This window comes from Cyprinus carpio, chromosome B8 (genome assembly GCF_018340385.1).
Source record: "Cyprinus carpio isolate SPL01 chromosome B8, ASM1834038v1, whole genome shotgun sequence".
Taxonomy (NCBI): Eukaryota; Metazoa; Chordata; class Actinopteri; order Cypriniformes; family Cyprinidae; genus Cyprinus; species Cyprinus carpio.
Genome location: NC_056604.1, coordinates 28892353 through 28916035, shown reverse-complemented (window position 1 = coordinate 28916035; position 23683 = coordinate 28892353). Strand labels below are relative to the sequence as shown.

At 38.4% G+C, this 23683-nt stretch overlaps 2 protein-coding genes and 1 long non-coding RNA gene across 9 annotated transcripts in view; 1 reads left to right on the top strand and 2 right to left on the bottom strand.

Moving 5' to 3' along the window:
- Window positions 1–17525, bottom strand: part of LOC109061422 (DDB1- and CUL4-associated factor 1-like) — a 27704-nt gene extending 10179 nt beyond the window's left edge. For both annotated transcript variants that reach the window (XM_042729038.1, XM_042729039.1), the window contains exons 1-14: window positions 17301–17525; window positions 16636–16757; window positions 14802–14877; window positions 14638–14711; window positions 13582–13695; window positions 13262–13399; window positions 9639–10169; window positions 8190–8291; window positions 6892–7050; window positions 6625–6804; window positions 4426–4635; window positions 3715–3884; window positions 2725–2849; window positions 726–1791 (exon numbers count right to left, since the gene is read on the bottom strand). In XM_042729038.1, the coding sequence (XP_042584972.1) occupies window positions 726–1791; window positions 2725–2849; window positions 3715–3884; window positions 4426–4635; window positions 6625–6804; window positions 6892–7050; window positions 8190–8291; window positions 9639–10169; window positions 13262–13399; window positions 13582–13695; window positions 14638–14711; window positions 14802–14877; window positions 16636–16752 (3062 nt within the window). In that variant the 5' untranslated portion in view covers window positions 16753–16757; window positions 17301–17525. The remainder of the gene's footprint in view (window positions 1–725; window positions 1792–2724; window positions 2850–3714; window positions 3885–4425; window positions 4636–6624; window positions 6805–6891; window positions 7051–8189; window positions 8292–9638; window positions 10170–13261; window positions 13400–13581; window positions 13696–14637; window positions 14712–14801; window positions 14878–16635; window positions 16758–17300) is intronic.
- On the top strand, window positions 13395–21660 carry LOC122138142. The gene is made up of 2 exons (XR_006155346.1): window positions 13395–13500; window positions 21488–21660. It is a non-coding gene; the product is annotated as an uncharacterized LOC122138142 (long non-coding RNA).
- The window catches only part of mib2 (MIB E3 ubiquitin protein ligase 2), an 89402-nt gene continuing 86283 nt past the window's right edge, over window positions 20565–23683 (bottom strand). For 5 of the 6 annotated variants that reach the window (XM_042729056.1, XM_042729050.1, XM_042729052.1 and 2 more), the window contains one exon: window positions 20565–23683. In XM_042729056.1, coding sequence (XP_042584990.1) covers window positions 23439–23683 — 245 coding nt within the window. In that variant the 3' untranslated portion in view covers window positions 20565–23438. The other variant, XM_042729051.1, reaches the window with a different exon arrangement.

Genomic DNA, 23683 nt, shown 5'->3' with positions numbered 1-23683 from the left:
CATTGTTTGACAGATTTTACACACTGCTTCCAGTGTTCAGAAATAATAGTGCCTATCCTACTTTCACACTGTCATCTAATAATTCCTGACATCAGAAGGGCTTATTTTTATGCAAGCTCAACAATTTTTACTGGATAGTCACTGTTCAGTTACATACAACTGACAGAAAAAGTAATGGGTTAGTTTAAAACACTGAACTGTTTACCATATTTGATGTGCTCTATGCATGCATGTCGATCAAGTTTATAAAATAATAAAAAAAGCCTTAATTAAACCCATTCCTTGTGTAAAGTGATCTTATTTTTTCAGAAGATCTGGGTCAAAATGCGATCATATCAACCTTTTGTTGTGTGAACCTTTTGGTTGTGTGGACTTTCAATGAAGGAACAAAAATTATGCAAAAATATTAAAAATGTCTTCAATTGTGTTTCAAAGAAAATAATTGATGACAATTTTCATTTCTGGGAGAACCCTTTAAACAGTGTCTTTTCCTTTACTAAGACACACTAGATGAAGCTAGTCAGAGTTAGTTATTACCAACAAGGACAGTCACGTGTTCGCTCAACTCATGGAGTCCTTTTTGCAACAAGTTTTTTTCCAGCAAGGAGGAACTTTCTAGTTCAAAGAGTTACAGCATGCTTTCACAGTACAATGCAGACATCATAACTTGATATGGGTTTAGAAACTTGGGTATGAAATGACAGTCTGAATAAAGGGAAGCACACCTGTCTAGAGTTGGTGGAGAGGGCAGATGTCTGTCCAGCTGCTTTTTCATGGCCGGACTCTGGCTGAACGCACCATGATCTGATTTCTGCCGTAACACTTTTGGCTTCTTGCCTCCTGCAGCTGCACACGGTGACGGCCGCTCCCGCGAGAACACGATGCGTCCGATGAGGGGAGAGCCGTTACTGTGGTGAGAGACTGCAGGAGGTGGAGGGGGCGGGGCCTGTGAGGTGGAGGGGCGGGGCTGGTGATGAGGAAGCGCGTGAGGGGTGTGGCCACCCAGACGTGCCGCGACTCCGTTAGTTAGCCGAGGAGTCCGTGGGATGCCAGCGGCGGGTGAGGGAGGAGTCACGACAGAAACGGGAGTGAACGGAGGCACGCTAGCGTGAGCCAGAGCATGCAGCCCCATGGGCAGCTCGGCCTCTTTCGTCAGTGCTGTCGCTGTATCCGTAAGACCTTTAGACAAAAGATGATTCCGAATAAGCAACAGAAGCTCCTTCTCTGGAAATGAAATGCGCGACTGTGCCACGACGCTAGCCCGCTGCAGCCGCGCCAGGGAAACATCTGTGCCGATCAGCAACGGCTTCCCAGACACTCGCTCTATGAGTTCTGCTGCATACTTGCAGAAGCGCACATGCTCGCTGCGCTTGTCCTGAAGCACAGGCTCTTTCATCAGCTGCTGGATCTGTCCGCTGCTGAACAGCGGAAGCTTGCTGATGATCTGTCGCACCGCGGCGCTACGTGCTAACCCAACTAGAGCCTTGCACGCCAGAGCACGAATCTGATCGGCATCAGTGATGGGCATCTTGATGGTGAGCAGGGACAGCAGGACTTTAATGCCATTGTTCGACTGAACCACGTTCCACATCTTGACCAGCACGCTCTCGCTGGCGCGGTGGGTCTGCGGCAGACGGCGACGCGGGGTGCCCGAGATGAACTTGCCGATGCTAGAGACGCGTTTGTCTGGAGCGCAGACGCAGTTTATGATCACCTGCAGGGCCGACTTCTGGATTTCTGCGTCATTTACAAACACTTCACCCTCTGCGACGACCAGCACGATGCTCATACCTGCAGAACACAAACACGCACTTATCGCATTTCCAAACAACCATAAAATAATTCATGCATCTCACATTAAAAAACTCTGACATTTAATTAAACATACTCGAGCACTCATTCAACTGCAAATCAGGGTAACTTCAAGTATTCATATAATGTGTGCAGAAGATAGTTCTATAAGGAATATGATTTAAATTGCGATCTTAGTCCTTCCTTCATGTTAAGGGGTGGCACAGACAGAAGCTACAAGTGTTTGTGCTGAATTAAGTGCCAGATACAGCTTGTGAAATCAAAACACCAAAGGATTTTATGCATAATGCAGGAGTTTTAAATATAAACAAGCCTAAAATACACTTGAACTCTTATTATGAAATGTCTACACTTTACTGTTCATTAAAAAAAAGATGATATAACATGCACCCGTACAACTATTGACAGCATGAATAATACTGTAATATGCTATCTCTTATATATAATTCATTACAGTACATCATAAGCAATCAACAGAGGTGTGTAGTAGTCACTGAATGTGAACTGCTTTGAAACAACAAGCCTGCAGAAAAGCACTCACATTTATTTAATTCAATCATAGTTTGGTCTTGTACACTGAATCCTTTCTGAATGCATCGCTCTAGTGTAGGCTATCATGGCCTAGGGTTAAGTGCTGTGAACCGCTTTCAATCAGATGTGAAACACTGCTTCAGTAATGAAGGATTTCAACAGAAAATGACCCGGGGTTCAGCACAGTGTGGAAAGTTTCCTTCAAATGTCTATGCCATTAAACTTGACATGTTATTATTCAGGGAGACTGTTAATGGTTAAACTAATGCCTGCTATATATATTTTAGAACATAAGTGCATGAAGATGGGCTTGTTTAAGTAGAAGCAACACTGTCCATGTGTTTTTCCAAGTGCATTATCACCAGAACAGCAGATTCTCACCAACAGTGGAGATGGTGGAGCCGTTCTCATCCAGCACAGCGACGTTCTCCGACAACAGCAGCTGCGTTTTAGGAATGACTGTCAAAATGCTCAGGATATCCAAAGCGTACCTCACTGTGTCAGCCCTGAAACACACATTCACCAGAAACAAATGTGCATTTAATAATTATTTCATTTTTATTTATATTTTTTTAAAAAAGGTTAAAATCATGCAAACAAGTAATGAATACCGAAATTTTACATCATCAGTTCTATAACGATTAACGGTTCCCAACAAAAAGTGCTGTGCATGAAAATAAACAAACAAACACAAGCCTTTGACACATTTAAAATAGATTAATCGAAATTAATTAAATGGCACATTTTTTCTAAAATTAATATTGATTATTCCCACCTAACATTACCGTTTTTAAATATACTTTTACTTTGCAATTATTCCACATTCAATCTTCGAATTAATGTTGAAATAAATACAGTTCGTTTTATGGCATCTTTTTAAGACTAAAGGCGAGTATCACTGATATCAATACTAGTGATGTCTCCTGGAAATTTGAACATTTATTAGACTTCAAACAATCTTCACATGAACCCATTTTAATAAATTCCCATCAGCAAGTATGAAAAATACAGAAATTGAATAAAGCTATCAAACACTAAATTCTAAATTAAATATATATGAATCCTTAAAGCTACAAAAGTTAATGATTTCCTCTTTTTTTTTTTTTTCTTTTGTTCTGATGACAGTCATCAGGTTATGAGGTTATTTGGCTGCTATTACTTTAAGAGCTGCCGCTGCTGAACGGGATGCAGATTTGACAAGCTTCGTATTGTCTCACAGTGTGCACCGCCGCACAGAATAGCGGCTGACAGGACAGGAAGATTCGTTTTACCGTCACAATGTTTACAGCAAAACAAACAAATAACTTGTTGCAACTTTGTGAGGCTCCATTTACATCGGTTTCTCCCACACCACTCTTAGCAGGTCCTCACCTGCCGTAGTATGTTCTCCAGTCACAGGCGATAGAAATGAGCTGCAAAAGGAGCTGCACACAGGACAGTTTGTGGAAGACCTCGGCAGGCTCCCAGTACAAGCGTGCTGGTCCAAAATCAATCAGGAACTCCACCATTTCTACCACCTGCTCATGGGTGTAGGAGCAAGCCTACCAACATTTACACACACACACACACACACACACACAAAAAAGAATTAAAACGTCAACAATTTACAAGCATTCCCAGAGACCTCATTTTTAGCTTACAAAGCAGGACATTGGCCTTGCACAAAAAAAGATCAACACTCTTCAGCAATAAAAAAAAGAAAAGAAAAATTGTTTATCTAAAGTAAATTTTGTTTATTAGTATGATTGCATTGGCTCATCGAAGGTCAGCAGCAAAGACATAGGTTAATAAATTGGGATTTTTAACATTTAATTATTGCAGGTTTGTATCATATTTTGAGTTTGCACTGTTTTTATTCATTATGAGGAATACTGAATCTCTTCTTTTTTTTTTTTTTTTTAAATGTAGTCCGATTACTTAACTTGCGTTACTTGTAATGCATTACCCCAACACTGACAACCACAAAGTACATTTCAGACAACAAACCATGCAAACATGAGCAGGTAGCACAGTGATGTGGCTGCTGTAGTAAGGATCTGGCAGTGTAATGTCTTACAGCGGTAGTGTGTTAAACAGCTGTACCTTGTAATAAGGCTGCGGGTGTATCAGCGCTCCTCCCTCTGTTCGCTGCAGCGACTGTTTGACCTGCTCGACTTTAATGGCCAGGTGAGCCTCAAAATACCTGCGCAGCGCCATGCAGGTGTGTTTTGCAGTCTGTCTGCTTGAGAAGATCTCATCGTCACTCAACAGTGCTCCCTGGTCCTCTGGGTTCAAGATCTCCAGAGTGCTGATCTACAGAACACAAACACCCTGAGAGGAGGAGGACAGAGTACTAAACACTGACAAAACATACAAACTAACCTCTGCATCCAATCAGTGTGTCCGTCTCAATACCAGTCTGGACCAGATTAGAATATCTATCGACATTTGTGACACTGGAGCACAAAACCAGTCAGAAGGGTCAATTTTTTTTAAATTGAGATGTATACATCATCTGAAGCTGAATAAATAATCTCTTCATTGATGTGTGGTTTGTTAGGAGGACAATATTTGTCTGAGATACAACTATTTGAAAATCTGGAATCTGAGGGAGCAGAAAAATCTAAATATTGAGAAAATCATCTTTAAAGTTGTTCAAATGAAGTTCTTAGCAATGCATATTACTAATCAAAAATTAAGTTTTGATATATTTATGGTAGGAAATGTACAAAATATCTTCATGGAACACGATCTTTTAAAGAAAAATCAAAAATGTTTCTTTTAAAGAAAAATTAATTTAAAAAACATAAAAGAAAAATCAATAATTTTGACCCATACAATGTATTGTTGTCTATTGCTACAAATATACCCCAGTGACTTAAGGCTGGTTTTGAGGTCCAGGGTCACATTTATCATCTATTACTCTTGTACGTACAAAGTTAACCCTTTAACAACATTATTTTGGTAACATCATACGACATAACTACAAGAGAGAGGGGAAAAATATTCTGTTCTTCCAACACAATTTGCAAAACCTTAACACACCAAAACCATTTAGGACAGAAAGCATAAGCCTTATAATACTAAATATGGAAAAATATTAATTCTAAATAATAATAGTGATTAAAAGAGGATGCTTTAAACTGATCAAAAGTGATGATAAAGACATTTATAATGTTAAAAAAAAGATTTCTATTTCAGATAAATGCTGTTCATCTGAACTTTCTATTCAAAGAGACCTGGGGAAAAAATAAAATAAAAATCTACTCAACAGCTTTCAGCATAATAATAATAATAATAATAATAATAATAATAATAATAAATGTTTTTTTTAGCAGCAAATCAGAATATTAGAATGATTTCTGAAATGATGCTAAAAATACAGCTTTGAAATCACAGAAATAAATTACACGTATATTCAAACAGAAAGCAGTTATTGTAAATAGTAAATATATTTCACAATATTACTGCTTGTGCTGTATTTTGGATCAAATAAATGCAGGCTTGATGAGCAGAAGAGACTTCTTTAAAAACATTAAAAATCTTTCGGTTCAAAAACTATTGACTGGTAGTGTATGTATAGAAATATGAACTCATATCATCATCATCACCACGCCCAGTTTATCAATGACCACCAGCCCTTTACAGGCTGACCTTCATCTTGGACTACACCCGTCTCTCTTTAAAGAGACACTCCACCCAAAGATGAAAGCTCATCATTGACTCACGCTCATGTGCTTACAAACCTGTATGATAAACAACACTGGAGCCCACTGACTTCCAATACATGGAGAAAACAAAAACAGAGACATTTCTCAAAATAAGTTCCACTGAAGAAAGTAACAGTTTTTGGGGACAAGTAACTGGTGTTTTGGGTGGAGTATCTCTCTTTGTTGTTTTGTCTTTCTAAATCAAGAAAACATCATCTTCAGTTTGACAGCACAAATACTCACAGCACAAACGAATTAAGAAACGTCAAAGTAGCACAGACTACAAGAAAATTATCCCAACAAACACAAAATTAGCCCCGTTTTTTAACATTATCAAAAAGCAGCAGCTCTAAGGATTCATATGAGCAGGAAGTTAAAATAAAAAGCTCACCTTTCAGAGCAAACACTGATAAATATGTCCCAGCCATGTTCAACACTTTGTGGTTCCCTTAAACATTTCTGAAGTGGTCTGTGCCTTATTTGTAGCGCGTGTGTAGTTAAATTGACGAAGATGTTTTCTTAATTTGCATGCGTTTTTATTTTATTTTTGCAGCATGTAGTGATCCCTGTGCAAACTCAAAGAAGTGCATACCAGGTTGACGAGCCGCCGCAGGCCGTCCTGATGGTCGAAGAGCTCGAGCACGGCTCTGAAGGAGAAACAGATGGAGAAGAACATGGTGGCGTGGCAGCAGCCGGAGGCGTGAGAGCACTCCAGGAGCCACAGCGTGTAGCTCACCACCTCCGACAGCAGCGAATGCGGCAGCATACACACCTGACACAGCCGGAGGAAGCAGACACACACAACAGTAAGACACAGAAGAGCTCTGGCTGTGATCACTGAATCAGGACAGCATCTTACCCTCTCCATAGCGTCCTGGTTGTATGCGAGGTAATAGAGGCACAGGGAGACGCCGGTGGCAGCCATGGAGGGCCGCGGGATCTCCAGTAACTTTGGCACTCCTCCATGCGCAACAAACTCGGCAGCAAACTTTTTATGAAGGAGGAGAGACGCAAGATACTGAAAGACAGAGAGAAGGAGGAGGAAACAAGTAAATTGACACCCAAGAACAGAATAAAAATCTGTCAAATAATCATGGTGTCATCAAGATATTTAAATACAGTACTGGCCAAAATGATCAGAACACTAGTGTCTTCAGTATTTAAGTCAGTTATTTCTATCTTGTGCTGTAGTGTGTCAGAAGGAAATATCAGTTCACATTTCCAATCATTCATTTAGTCATTAATGTTAATAATGCAGTGAGAGTGTTGTGCTGCACACAGAGATGTGATCTGATCATCATCAGTCTGTCTGGAGTCACATGAAGAAACAGAACACACTGAGACAGACTCAATCCAGAAGAACTGTGTCTCCGAGACGCTTCAAGAAACCTTCCTGCAAAGCTGCAGAGCTGTTAAAAGATTGAGACACTTGTGTAAAAATGCTGTCAGAAATAAAGTCATAAGTAGGTTTTCTTTATCAGTTAACTTCTATTAACTAAATTAAATCATCATTTGGTGGAGCATGCTCTGTGTTTAAAGCAGCTTTTGTCCTCGGTGCACTTGAGCAGAGTTTCTCAGGAGCTTTGCAGGAAGGGCTTCAGACTGTATGTTTGGTGCAAGTCTGAAGATCTTTATTGATTTCATTCTTTATTCCACATTTTATATTTACATTTAGTCATTTAGCAGACACTTATCTAAAGTGACTTCCAAATGAGGACAATAGAAGCAATCGAAATCAACAAAAGAGCAATGATATGCAAGTGTTGTAATAAGTCTCAGTTAACCTAACGCAGCACACAAGCGTTTTTTATATAAAAATAAACAAGTAGACAATAGAAAAAAAAAATTAACAGTATTAGAGGGTAATTTTTTATAATAAATAAAGAAAACAAATAGATAAAAGTGTTAGAATAGAGAGTGCTAGAGGTTCAAATGAAGATTTTATAATAGGTTTGAGCACCAAAGGCTATTTTTATGGCAAAAGTGAGTTTAAAATGTAATGCTTACAGCACCTTAACTAAAACTCTTCCTAGTGTTTAAACTTTACAAAGCAAATCACACACAGGCACATTTTATTAGTCCTCAAATCTATTTATTTTTATGCATTAATCTTGAGATCAAGGTTTTGGTGATCACGAGAAACATTGAGTCAGGTACCTTCAGGGCTTCAAACGTGAGCTGAACGTCGTTCGTTTGTTTGAGGTCCATGTAGTGCATCAGCAGCTCACGAGCTCCGAGCTGCATGAAGACAGCCAACAACTGCACACACAAACAGAGAAATCAAACTCCTTGAGCTCACATCTTAATATAATAAAATAGGACATTTACACAGGCTTAAAAACAAAGAAAGTGGAACAACATGAACAAAAACAGAAGGGAGAGCATGTTGTTTTGCAGAGTGATATGTGGATAAGTAACGTTCTCTTGAAAGATGCACCATTGCCTACAAATGCAAACGCATCGATTTTATTCCTGCACTGAAAGAGAGGTGCAAAAAATGAAAATGACAATTTTGTACATGTTAAAGTTAAATTATTCAAAAATTAAGAGCTCCAACTAAGAAAACTTCAGTCAGAAAGAAGTCAGTGAATTGACTTGTAGCTGAACTTTAAAGGAGACTCTTTTTGACTCTAGTGTTCCTGTAGCTCAAGTGGTAGAGCATTGCATTAACAAGCGCAAGGTTGTGGGTTCGATTCCCCGGGAACACATGATAGGTAAAAATTGATAGCCTGAATGCAATTCAATTCGCATAAAATAAAATCCTAAACTAAAAAAATAAATTTAATTTAATTTAATTTTTATTTGTGATCTACTGTCTCAGTCTAAATTACACTCACACTGGGGTTTGAGGAAGACAAACTAATTAGAATAGAATGATGATGATAATAATAATAATAATAATAATAATAATAACAACGACAATAATAGCCATATATTGTAAAACAATTGCTGTAAAATAAATCAAAATGAATATTTCACAGGTGTATTTTTGCTTTACCCTACAGAAGGAAAATTACATAACTTCTTTGCTAATTTCTACACTTGAAAGAGATATTTGGACTGTGTTTAAACCACTATCTGTCAGCGATTCATACTGCTCTTTAAGCTTTTATTTTGACAGAAAGCACAATAGAGCTTTTATTTTGAAGGAAATCTCCAGCTTCTGTGAAAACAGGCTTACAAAAACACTCACTACAAATCTAGTGAAATACTGTAATCATCCGCCGTGAAAAAGCATAACTGGTGGCTGTTGCGTTCTTAAATGCGCGCTAAACCCACAGAATGTGAAATAAATGCTCTGACTGCATTCATTCAGAGAGAACGGAGCCGTTCTGAGACGCGGAAAACACCGGATCACGAGCTGATCGTCTGAAACAAGTGTGTGCTTCACAGCAAAAACAGACTTGATGAAGGGATAAAGCCATATTGTGCTTTCGGTTTTAGTTTGTTTAACATGTAATGTGCCCAAAACAAAAACCTTTTGCCCAAAAGCCCTATCGTTTCAAATCTTCAAGTGACATTTCTATTCTGAGACACTGATATTGATAATATCGTTACATCCCTAAAAAGGATATGTCTTCTGACATATGAAGTCTCTGACGTTACCTCCTGGTATTCTCCCAGCGGGGTGAGATACTGGAGGATGAGGCGCTGCTCTATTCCAGCTGTGAGCGGATGCAGGTGGTAGTTGTTTCCGATCACCCACGGGCTCATCTCAGTCCAGCTGCTGTTGGACAGCTCACTGAAGCTGCGCTCCGGCTCTGGCAGCGAGAAGTTCAGCTTTTGCTTCACTTTGCCGCCGTTCTCCTTCTTCCTCCAGTTCCTCATGCCCTCCACTGGGCCGTCTGTTTCGTCCAGCTCTAGAGGGACTGCCGCAGCGGGCTTCATCAGGCCCTTCATGCCTGCGTTACCTCTCCCCACGCTCCTCGCAGCAGACACGGGCTGCAGCTCACCGTCAGAGTCGGTTCGTCTCGAGTCGTGATTCTCCGAGTGAGCGTTAGGAGCGAACTCTCCGTCCACGGCCTCCTCGTCCAGCGGCAGCAGTGGAGCCAGACTCTTGCTTGGACGCTTACTGTCCTTCCTGTTCTCCGCCTCCTTTTCCTGAAGCTCCCTCAGTCTCTGCAGCATTAAAGGAACCTGCGACACAAACACTGATTTTTGAGCTTCCGTTCAATTATATGGACACTAAATAGCAGTAAAAGCATCAGTTAAAACATCTAAAAAAAATTCTTAGCTTCTTAGTCAACAAACAGCACGTTTATATTGACACTCATCAAACCATCATTAACAGCAGCTAGGGCTATCGTTCGGTTCTATATCACTATCTAGGGCTCCCATCTATTTAGTGCACTAATCTCTGGAAAGCTTGATGGTGACAGGTCGAATGATTTTTAATAACGAGGTCTCATCAGCAGAACCGAAGCAGAAAACAGTGCTAACTTTGCTTCTTTCATATCTCTGCATTCAGTCTCTCCTCTCATGTAATATGAAGTTGCATCGGTACAAACAAATATAAATGTATTATGCTCCTTCAAATATTACACTGACCAAAAGTAAAAACTGTAGGCATCCATATCAAATCCAATCCTTTCTATACTTTTTCATCTTTATATTCACTCCATACTCTTAATTCCTACATACAAAGCCATACAGCTTTAAACAGAAAAACATAAATATAATAAATTGCATTAATGTGTTAATGTCACTCATTTAGCTAAGACTAGGAGTGAGCGATAGGGTAAAGATATAACATCATGATTTTATCACGATTCTGTCATGTGGGTTTTACTATTACTATAAGGTTTTACTATAAAAACAAAGCCTGTGTTTGTTTTCAGACTGTGTTTAAACCGCTATCTGTCAGCACTTCATACTGCACTTTAAGCATTTATTTTGACAGAATGCGCAGTAGAGCTTTTATTTTGAAGGAAACTCCAGCTTCAGTGAAAACAGGCTTACAAAAACACACTCACTACAAATCTGTGAAATGCTGTAATCATCCGCCGCGAAAATAAAGCATAACTGGTGTCTGTTGTGTTCTTAAATGCATGCTAAACTCACAGAATCCGAAATAAATGCGTTGACTGCATTTATTCAGTGTGAACGGAGCCGTTCTGAGATGCAGAAAACACCGGATCACGAGCTGATCGTCTGAAACAAGTGTGTGCTTCACTTTAAAACACAGCAAAAACAGACTCGGTGTAAACCAACTACATGTAAATCTTGTGTGTTTCGATAGTATAACTTAATAAAGATAACTTAGTCCAGTAAGCAGGCACTGTTTTGTAGTGCGCGCTTCATGTGTTGGTGAGCAGAAAAAGCCCATGTCAGAACAGCACATGAATTAAATGTTTTAAATTATTTTTACCTTTTATGGGCATTTAAAGCAATTTTTTGAGCATCATCTTTTGAGTCAAATTCTTACATTTAATCAGTTAATTAGAATAACAATAAGACGTTTTAGTTGTTTCCCAAACAAATGAAATCAATATCAACAAAATTCATCTTTGCACTGCAGACAACACACAGAAGCTGCATCTGAAGAGGCATTTACATGCATTTAGATACTGTTTAATTCAGCTCAGAGGGACATGGGACACTTTAACCTGCAGTTATAAATGCATAAACAATGTTTTGATATTTTAAAATGTTGAATACTGATAACTGAAATTATTATTATTTTTTTTTAAAAATGAAGAGATGCTTTAAATGTGAAATTAAAACCGCCAGTAGGTGGCAGCGATTCACTTTTAATAAGTCACTGCGATTGAACCGAATCAATTAAATGGTTGATTCATTTGAATACTGATATTTGAAATTATAATTTTTTTAAATGGCAATATATGGGGTCAAAACAGGGCCACATATACTTGCAAAAGAAGTATTGCGAGAAAACTTTTTTGCAAACAAAAATAAAGAATTGCAAAATATAAATGAAACAGTGCAAAATCAATGTTTATTTTACATATACATACATATATGTATATAATACATATTTTGCATGGCTATATCTACTAATTTATTTGCAACGCTGCTTTTATTTTGTGTTTCAGTCAAGTTTGAGCTTGCGATACCATTTTTCCGTTTGCGCTTCACGTTTCTGTGCATCTCACTTTCTGGCACGGTTTTGACATGGGGGTGGAGTCAAGGGACGGGGGTGTGTACAACAGGCCTGGGCACGCCTCCCTGGAAGTGACATCATCGGCCCGAGACGCAGCTCACTGATCCAGGTACCGTCATGAGCAGAGGCATGTGGCTGGATCGTTTCCTTTTATTCACTAACATTAAAACATGCATGTTTTCATTTTATTAACTTTATTAACAAATGTATGTGTGTATTAGCAGCGTTTGCTCAAGTTAAAGAAGTTGTTACCATGAACATCTGCTGTTTATTTCTCTCAATGTGCACACTTTTATTGCATTAAAATGTGTATGTTTCAATTGGTTAACTGCATGTGTATTAACAGTGTTATCTCTTAACCTGTGGGAGGACGCCAGCGTACAGCGTTCTTCCTTTACATTAGTTCACAGTTACTGCTAATTTTAAAGTAAAAGATTATGAAGTTATTAACTTACATCATTAAAAAGGTCTAAGACTCAAGCGTCATATCGATCTCGACTTCATTTTTCATTTAACATAACTCCTGGCATAAATAAAGAAATGACTGTCACTGTAAGACTGAAAAAATTAAGCTCGAGTCTTTTTGGTTTAAAATTCTTTATTCTTTAAAATTCTTTATATTTCTCTGTGTAAACAAACCCAGGTGACCATAGCAACCTAGGATTATCAGAGAGGTATCTAAAAATATTTTATTTTGAATTAAGAAATTTAAAAAAAAAATCTGCTACATTATTAAATTATTATATTAACACTAGAACAGTCACGGGGTAATTTTACCCATGGCTGTTTTTCAAATAGGCTGCATAATATATTTTCAACTTTTTTTCTTGCAGTACTTCATTTTCTTTTGCAATTCTTTATTTTTGTTTGCAAAAAGCACATTTATTTTTTCTCCATACTTTCATTTTCTTTTGCAATACTTCAATTCTTTTGCACATATATGTGGCCCTGATTTTGACTCCATAGAGACACTTTAAGTGTGAAATTAATATCGCCAGTAGGTGGCAGCAAACCGCTGTTAATAAGTGAGTCATTGCGACTGAACCAAATCATTTAAACAGTTGATTGATTCAGGAACGAATCACTGTCATGTTGCTCCTGGACTCACCAGTACAGAGTTTTCCTCGCGATAGTTGGCGGCGATGTCCTGGTTCTCCATGGCTCCTGCCAGCAGGCCTGTGGCGTAGATTCGGAGGGGCTGCTCTGCCTCCTGAGCCCACTTAAACAATCGCTCCACAATCCCCTCCTGTCAGGGACACACACACACACACACACACACACACACACACACACACACACACACACACACACACACACACACACACACACACACACACACACACACACGTTTACAACCTGCACGCAGCTGTGAGGATACATAACCCATGATCTGATTCTAAAGAGAGAGAAATACAAGGCTCAGAGTACCTTCTCTTGAAAGACCACAGCCGTCTCGAGGCCAGGCATGATGTTCATCAGCAGTCTGCATGCAGCGGTGTTCAGCGCCACCTCACGGCTGCTCATCACGTACGAGTTCACAAGCTATTCAAGCACAAAAATAAACCACATACTCAAGAGGGCTGCTCGGCTTGCTTACAGCAGCATAAGTACATACACTGCCTCAAAATATATTTGTAGGGCCAGGCAAAAGGATGACATCACGTGACAATAATAACGAATCAATCAAATATCAATTTAAGGTAATTGTCAGTGATTGTAAACAATTTGGAAAAAAATTGGATCTGTACATATACTGGATCTCATATTCGGTCTTAAAGTGACAGCAGCCTAATATACCTGCTGTCTGTGTCAATATTAATCAAAGAACAAAAGATAACAATCACTCACTTCTCTCGACTGAATGACTTTTGTAGCTTTAAAAGGAACGGAAGCATATTTAATAAATGCTTTGTCAAAGGCTACGTACACTTATTTCTACATTTGATTATTTTATTCTGTTAGATAGTCCTACTTAGCATAAAGCACAGCTTCCGTAATGAAGAGTATGTGCACGTGATTGCCGGGTAGGTAAGACTAAGCAAACCACTTCTAGGCGCTTTTAAAGAATAAAATATAGACAAGACACAGAAATCTCTACTTATAGACACTATGTATAGCGCCACAGCACCCAGTCGAAATATTATTTAAACGAAATATAACAAGACCATAACAGTTATTGTAGTTTAGTCTTTTATTTACTTATGAAGTCCCGCATTACTTAATGTTTTGTATCAATATTATATTTTCCAAATGGTCTGAGTTTACTTAAGACATAACCAATTCTTTACACGTACACTCACAAAGACATTATAATTCTAATATTATTATAATAACAATATTCACATAAAGTGTGTAACCAGTGAGCATGTGCATGGTTAACCACCGCGCTGGAACCCACTACTGAAATGTATAAAATTCAATCCATGATGGAAATGTGAATTCAGTCACAATTCAAAACATAACATGATTACGCATCCACCTTACCGCATTCATAAAATCATCATTCTTGAACAAGATTTTCAACAGGTGTCCCAACATGCACTCTGGGTCCGCCCGCCCTCAGAGCAAAGCAAGAAGTCATAGTTATTATTTTTATATCCGGGTGACAACACCGCAGTAAACGATGATGACGTGTCAGACGTGATCACCTGGGTGGCGGTCATCAAACGGGTCAGGATCAGCCTTGTGATACTCCTCCGTCTCCCTTTCAACAAGCTCCGAAATTTCAGAGATTCAACACATCACTGATATGACCACATTAACACTTGAGAGGCATTCATAAATTAATTCATTTTTACATTCTAAAAACAGCAGTCAGAACTCTCTCTAAACACAAAAACATGTTCTGTGTGACTGTGAAGGACCCTTAATTTCTGCTTAAATATTACTCCGTTGGGAAAAAGAGGAGATGAAGGCTTGACTGTTTAGTACTTATCTGAACTAAAACTGACACAAAATAAGAGCACGTTACAATACATTACTCTAGCACTCTCTAATCTAATTCTATTCTTAAAAAAAATAAAATTAGCCTCTTTTAGACTTGCACTCTATTCATTTACTAACTGCTTGTTTTCTTAAACTAATACTAGCTTCTCTAATCTTTTTTGTATTCTACCTATTTGTTTTCTTTTAATTTATTAAATAATTAACAAAAGCAAAAAAGGCCTCTAACACTAGCTTTTTAAAAACCTTGCTACGTGTACAATGATTTAATGACTCATTTGTAAAGTTTGAACAAATAGAAAAAAACAAAACTGATACGTGATTATTTAGATTAATCGATCGGCACGTCACGTAATTAATAAAATTCATAATTTCTTGAGAGCCCTAATTCTCATGCACAAGAATGCAACAGCAGAACTTCAGCTGGGGCCTCATGTATAAAACTTCACATAGATTTCATCCTAAATGTGTGCGTATGCACAAAAGCTGGATTTTCCGTACGTACAAAGGTTTTCAGATTTATAAAGCCATGCATACGCCAGAACCTGCTCAAAACTCCCTTTGTAATACCCCTTCAGCGGAAGATTGTGTGCACATGCATCTCCACCCGACTCCTCCCTGAAATAGCCATATATGGAGCTTACAACGCCTAGTTTTAATATGCATTTATTATTATTATTATTTTTTTATTTAACCTTTATTTAACCAGTTTCTCATTTGCAATGGCGACCTGGCCAAGATAAAAGCGTTTAGGTACAGAGAACATAAAATTACACATGTACTTACAAGAAGTACACAATAAAAAATAACGTTAGGAAAATATGAGATACGGACTATAAATGTGTTTTGAGACATCACACTGCTATTCAAATTTATGCAATTTCTCCTATAAGGTAAACATATTTTACAATGTTTATAGCCTGTGTTTGAATGGAAAGAGATAGGCCTTATTTTTTTGCAGTGTAAATAACTGTCAGACTCACCGCGTGTATAACAAAACAGTCTCCTTCAAACATGCAACAAAAAAATTGCTCAAAAGCAGCACATCCACTACAAATATTTAATATCTGGATAATAATTTCATGAATTTTCAGTACTCATTATTTGGAGTGTCATATTTAATCTAAATATGGAAAAAGTGCGTGGAAAAGTGCAACGCTTATACATCAGGCCCCAGCTGTCCTTTAGCGAGATGTATTTAAGGTCTGGAGGCAACTCTAAAGCAGTGTTGTTCAGTAACTGATGATGTGAGGTCAGGTGACCCTGCATGGGGTCGTGTACAGTAACTGATGATGTGAGGTCAGGTGACCCTGCATGGGGTCGTGTACAGTAACTGATGATGTGGGGTCAGGTGACCCTGCATGGGGTCGTGTACAGTAACTGATGATGTGAGGTCAGGTGACCCTGCATGGGGTCGTGTACAGTAACTGATGATGTGGGGTCAGGTGACCCATGTACAGTAACTGATGATGTGAGGTCAGGTGACCCTGCATGGGGTCGTGTACAGTAACTGATGTGGGGTCAGTGCAGCATCTCTCACTTGGTCAGTATGTTGAGCAGTTCATTCGTGCCTCCCTGCTGTTCTCTCTCCCACTGCTCCAGCAGAGCGCTCAGCTCCGCTTTAGAGTCCACGCTGCCATCCCCGGCAGACGCCATCGGCCTGCACACACACACACACACACACACACACACACACACACATCAAGACCACCTCGGGCTTCTTCACACAACACCTGGTGTACACTGTGGCTTGCTGTGCAGTGTCCTGACAGGAATATAACATCACTGATGAAGTGCAGAGTGGAGGAAGTCTTACCTTCCTATCCCTGTGAAGAACCTGAATAAATCTGTCAAGACATTAATGAGCTATTTATTAACGTTAGGTGGTTTTGTGTCTGAAGTTGAAGAAGAATGAAGCGCTTGTACTTCAGGTTTTTTAGAATCAAAGAGCCATCAGAAACACCTGCTAATGAAAAGCGAGCGTCTGGACAATAAACCGGCACAGAAACACTAAACAATCATAAAGTACATTAATATTCTGAGTGTTTACAGAGCGATTACGCGCTGTATGTATGTATACATCAGCACACGCTTCCTACGCTCACATTTAATAAGACACACACTAAAATCACAGCTGAACTCAACAAGCCTCGCATGTAAACAGTGTTTCTGATGTCAGGAGCCGCACATACACGAGCACTCACCTCTAGCGCGCACAAACACACTGCCGCGAAACCACGAACAGCTCTAGATCACAGTACGAGCAACGGAGACGCGTCACAGGCCGTTATAACCTCATGAACCCCGCCGCTTAAGAGCTCATGTCACTCGTGTCTGTCTCCGGCAATGTGCTGCAACTTTATGATGGCGATCTCTGAGCACGTCATAACCCGGCGACGACAGGAACTCGTCAATGACGTCGGACGCAAACGTTGAGCCCTGTCCAATATGGAAGGCGGAAAGGGCCAAAAGTGCCACACTGTTTTCCGCGTTAAAAAGGCGGCAATTTTGAACACGTTTCGTTTGTATATTCCGGCTGTGTTAAGGCGCCATTTCCACCGCGTTTCTTTAGTACGTGTGAAGACAACAAGCACACATTCCTTGTTCGAACATGGAATACTTTTAAAAGCAGATTTACGTCTATATTTATTAAGTTGGCTTAAAAAAGCCGACTTACTGATGTTCTACTTAAGCTTCTTCTTCTTATTATTATTAGACTAAATTTCTGAACGCTACTTCTAGAGCTTTCAAGCTAGAACCACTAATCTCACGCCGAATTGGCAACTCTGCTATATAAAACAGACTCCGCTTTTAAATTTTGTAAGTTTAACATACAAAATTTAAACAATAGCTAAATACAGTTTTGGTGCACTTAATGTGGCATAAATCGTGAAATGTATCACTTCGGTTAAAGCCAGAGCCATTGAAAAACAGAGTTGCACAAGCTTTGATGTCGCCGCGCGGTCACGTGGTTCATGGAGCTCTCCAATCAAACCAGCGGTGACAATTCATTTGAATGGGTTTCATTAAAATAGACACGCAGCTTCATTATACAGGTATTTGCAACAATTTTGGTAAATGTTACAGCATATTATGCATTGATTATTATGTCGATGACATTTACAGTATCATTTTATTCTGGAGACTGATGGAGAGGCAACATTAAAATGGTTTTCTTGGATTTAACCCTCATGTATTGTATACTTATAATGTGACCATACAGCTTAACTATTTTCAGTTAAATACATGTTCTATATTTTAGTTCAATAATATTTATTTCATATTTTAAGGAGATTTTTTGGTACTAAATACTGTTTGTGCAATAATTATGGTCCATTAATGACTTAAAATATTTTTTCTAGTATTTCTATTACTTACATATTACAAGTGTAGTATTTAAGGTTAAAATAGGGATTCCAATGCAAAGAGACTAATTAGAGTAATTTTGTGGTCAGAAAAAAAAATAATTTTCATGTGTAATACCATGGTTAACCCACTATAGGTACCTGTATGGCTCTTTATTAAATTGTATATATAATATTGCAGGTCATACCTGCATACTTATTTTTAAGTTTTTCATTTGAAGAAATATTTAGATATGATTAAACACTACATTTTTAAAAATTACAATTATGAAAGTAAATTTTTTTTTTAATGATGCTTATATACGTATACATAATGAATGCAAATACTGAATTTAACCCCAAGTTTAAAATGGTGCTAAAAAGGCATTCATACCCTTGAGTTGTCGAGTGATGAAAGACAAGCATATGATCGCTGAATATGACAGTCCATGTGCGTATGGGCCATTCTACAGAATTGGTGCAAACTGCTGTCCCACAACCAAAAAACATTTAAAAAGCATTTATGTATTCAAATCTTAGATTATTATTAAGATCATTCTATTATCTATTGAAACCCACAATAATATCTAAAATATTAATAAGCATAATATATATAAAATCATAACTTATTGGGTACTTTCAATTGTAAGGTGGCTGTCCCAAACCCTAACCGCTAAATTTCAAATTATGAAAATTATATTGAAATAATTTTTGTATTTTTTTTCCATTGTTGTTTTAAAAAATATCTTCTTGATTCTTTTTTTTTTAAGTTCCAAAAAATATTTATTTTATATTTTCTTTGTAAATTATTAAACTTTGTGTAAAAAAAAAAAAAAAAAAGTGTCCCGCATTTTTCATGTTACTTCTGAAACAGTGTATGTTTTAGTCTATGGGCTGAGACTGATTTTAACTAAACCCATAAATGTCTGATCAGGAAATATTCCTGTGTCCGCCTCTCTCATGGCTACAAGGTGTGAGTAGAGTAATCTGTGTGTAACTTTAAGGAATGTCACCAAACACCTTTTTCCCTGCAATTAAGCAGACTTTGAGTTATTCCATAAAATGTTGCTTTTATATGTATACCACTGTTCAGAACTGTGCTAGCTAACCATGTCCAAAGAGAACATATAATCCTCATATTTGGGAGAAATAAACATTTTAGTATAGTTATTGTGTGTGTGTGTGTGTGTGTGTGTGTGTGTGTGTGTGTATTTTAGTATGTTTTAGTACACAAGGTAAAATTCTGTAATGTCATGTGGTTGCTACCAAAGCATTACTGTCACGACCGAAACATGGGATGTTTTGTCAAAAATAAAGTATACTGGATTATCAACTAAGATGTTATGATAGTTTTTGGTTCAATGTATATTCAGACTAATGAATCCTTAACTTTGAAATCAGTGTGATCAACTTTTTGCCTTTTACAATTAAAAAATTGGATTCAAAATACAAATCTCATAAATTACATTGAAATATTGTTGAAAATGTAATTGTCAATGATTTACCTCTGAAAATTTTTTAGTACACTCAGAAGCCAGGCAAAACAGAGGCAAAAAAGAGGAAATCTTAATTGTGTATACTGCACAATAATAAAATCATTCATATTTTAGCCGACCATGTATGTATTTTTCTAATGTATTTATTAAATTAGTAATCATTTATTAATTCTTTTCTTTACCGTTCTGCAGTTTAGTTCTAACCCTGATAAAACACACTGGCTTGTAATGATCTAGTCATTCAGATTGTGTTTTAGGATCCATACATTTTTTTTTTTGGATATATACATATGTATGTTGAAGTGTTTAGTGACATAAAGACACTCTTGTTCAGTCGATACCAAAGGTGTCCAGATAAATGAATTCAACACACCTGAAGCAGCGAAGCAAGGTCTTCAGGGAGGTGTGCTGGAGCTGAACTCCAGGAGCAGGACGCTGTGAGTTTCGGTAGAAGCTTAGACTTGCCAAGTTCCTCTGAGCTCTGGCAATATTCCTGTGCATTTCACTAAATGACTCGCCTAAACACCTCGCTTTTCATATCAATATTGAAACAAAACTCATTGTTTTATTCATTGATACGATCCTTAGCTCCCGCCGCTACAGCACCCAAAAAACGAAACCATAAATATATGCTTATAAAACAGGTCAATATTTACTGCAAAATATTTTTACAGAGTAAAACTTGAAAAAAAAAAAAATGGTGACAAAAACAACAAAATAAATATAGGAAATGGACAGTAAGGCCAACATCAGAACTCCACGTAATGAACTGTATAAACAATTTGTAACATTTTTTTGCTTAAATAATTTGAAATACACTTTCCTTAAAGTAAAATCAGAAAACCACTTGTAGTTCATTATCATGTGTTTGCCCTTACCTGCTGACAACTCACATATATCTTTACTTTTGAATGATGATTATGTACAGCACAGACAATATTATTAAAACTATCTAAACAAATTAACATTTCTAGATGAATTCTGGATTGTCAATATTCTACACGAAGAGACCATCAAATAACAACAACAAAAACATTGTGACTGAATTCTATATTTCTCTTCAAAATTACTGTTTCCGATGTTAATTTGACTTTTGACTATTGGAGAAATGGAGCCAGTTTTGATTCTAGCACCAGCCAATGATGCCACAATGCATGATGGTACATTTATGGCATGTTTTTGCCATATACAACGTCAGGATACTTATAATAACCAACGTAAACAGGAATAATGTACGAAACAGCAAGTGTAGTGAATTAACAGTAATATTGAGTAGAACTGATGGCTTCTGTGCAGCTGTTGTGTCTTGTGAGCTGTTAGCAGATAAGCTAATAAAACTAGACAACACACCATCCTTCTATTCTAACAAGTCACGGCTGACTGTCACATGAAACCACTGTTCTCTCAATCCAAAAAGCAAAAGAACTACACAAACTTTCAGTTTGAACACATTAGAAATGTCCAGCCCTGTACAAAGGCTTCATAGGGACACAATGCTCTTGTACACATGTGTGCTCTCTCTCTCTCTCTCTCTCTCTCACACACACACAGACAAATTTTGGCACTAATACCGCCACCGCATTTCTTACAAACGGCAAAACTCTGCAGCGGTTGGCGTACAGCGAGACATTCAAATCGACATGTTTGTGTTGGCTATCCCAAAAGAGGGAGCTATAAAAAGAGCCCATCACAGAATGACACGTAAATAAACTCACAGTAAAGCCCTTCTGGAACAAAAACACTCGATGGACAATTAGACGTCATGAGGAATATGAACCGATGCTGAAGTACTCACAGGCCTAATTCATGTTGGATACGGAGAACATGGAAATTATTTCAACTAGCAATGGTGAAATACACTTTCTGACAAAACACACCCAACTGCCATTCTAACACATTTTTCACATCATAATAGCAGGCGAAATACAATAATCAATACAGAAGTAGTTCTCTCAGAAATGACGGTTCTCTTATTTACTCACCCTCCTGCCACTGCAGACTCCTGCTGTTCTTCTTCTTATTATTTATCAAGCATTTTTAAGTATCCTTACACCACCACCACCGCACAATTTGGATGATGGTCCTTTTTTTGGAGCTTGACAGACATTTGAACTGGTGTATGGGAAAGAGTTACCTTATATGCCGACTCTTTCATAAATTCTACATTGTGTTTCACTCACACACACACACACACACACCCATACACATAAACTAAAATACTGACAGCAGTGATGATTTCTTTAAATGGCAAATTTGTAAATTCTACAGGTTCTCTCGGTGCAATCACCTACAGTTCCCAATTCATTGTTCAAAACAAGTGATGTCAATCTCAGAATACATTTAGGCAAAGCATTACTTTGGGAGATATTAGGCTAATAAACTCTTTATATAATGTCATGCAATGCCAGTGGATAAGTTTGCATGTTTAATAAAGTTTACAGAGGGTGATTTCTTGCATTTTGAGTTGAACTGACTTGCATAAACCTGAGGAAAAACTAAAGAACTCCTAGTATTAGGAAGCATTCAGCACCTTTGCTGCCACAAATGAAATCTACTATTATGCTATTAAGAGTCTTTCAGTCGGACCCTCGCACAGACACTGAGCCTTTATCACACATGGGTAAAAATTACAGCTCGTCTGCACTTATAACACTACAAATGGTATTCGTGACACAATATATGACGCAGATAATACGCTCACCAGCATGCATTATGTATATCTGTTGCTCGTGGAAAGCTTGTGTAAGTTCTAGCTCTGCGAGAGTTAAGACATCACCCTCAGACAAACGACGGCATTCTCAGGGACGCTGAGACACGAGCGATGAAGTGCTGCTCTTTAATGTACATCAGATTTGGCTCAGAATGAAGTTAGTGTTTGAAGCAGCAAGCCCTGGATCACCGTATATGGTGGGATCTGATGGAAACCAACCAGGTCATATTTCACCCTAAAATCACACGAACAAAAGCAATAAATTACATTATGAATCTAGGAGAATTAATATTCCTTATATTCTCTGTAAAAACGTTTCTATTGGCATAAATTAAAGCTAGAGTAAAACAAATACTGCACTACCATGATGCATAAACACTTAATATTTTGAGCACTGAAGGTAAGAATGTCACAAAATCAAATAATTTTTTTGCAGCACTAAATATCTCAATATCTTCTTTTTCCTGCACAACATGATTTCTTCCTGTGGATTTTAGTGTGAAATATGGCCCAGGTCCTACAGGTTTCGTGAGATGCTTTTAGCGTGACACGTCAGCTCACGTTGCATGCTGGGTATGCTTTACGGTTCGCTATAATCTAGCTCTTCAGCGGCACGAAGTGTATAAGCTCCTCTTCACTCGGTAATACTGTAGGTGGTGGGAGCAGATGTCCACATGCTACTCAGAGGACTACACCAATCCAAAACCAGGTCCCAAAACGCAGCCATTGGTTGGCCATCCAGTGCTTCATGGCTGAATGACGAGGCTCAGGACAGGACGGACAGGAGAGCCGTCACACGAACAGCTGGATCCTCTCGCGGATGGTCTGCCGGCAGATGGGGCAGGTCTTGAGCGCGGCGCTGCAGTCGATGCAGGAGGCGTGTCCGCACTGGAACACCAGCTTGATGTGGTTGTCGATGCAGATGGGGCAGGTGATGCGCTCCTCCATCTGTCTGTAGCGCGACTGCAGCTGCTCCAGCAGGTTGTGCTTCTCCGAGTTCTCTGAGCTGGGGCTGCACTCCACCTCCGTCTGGTCTG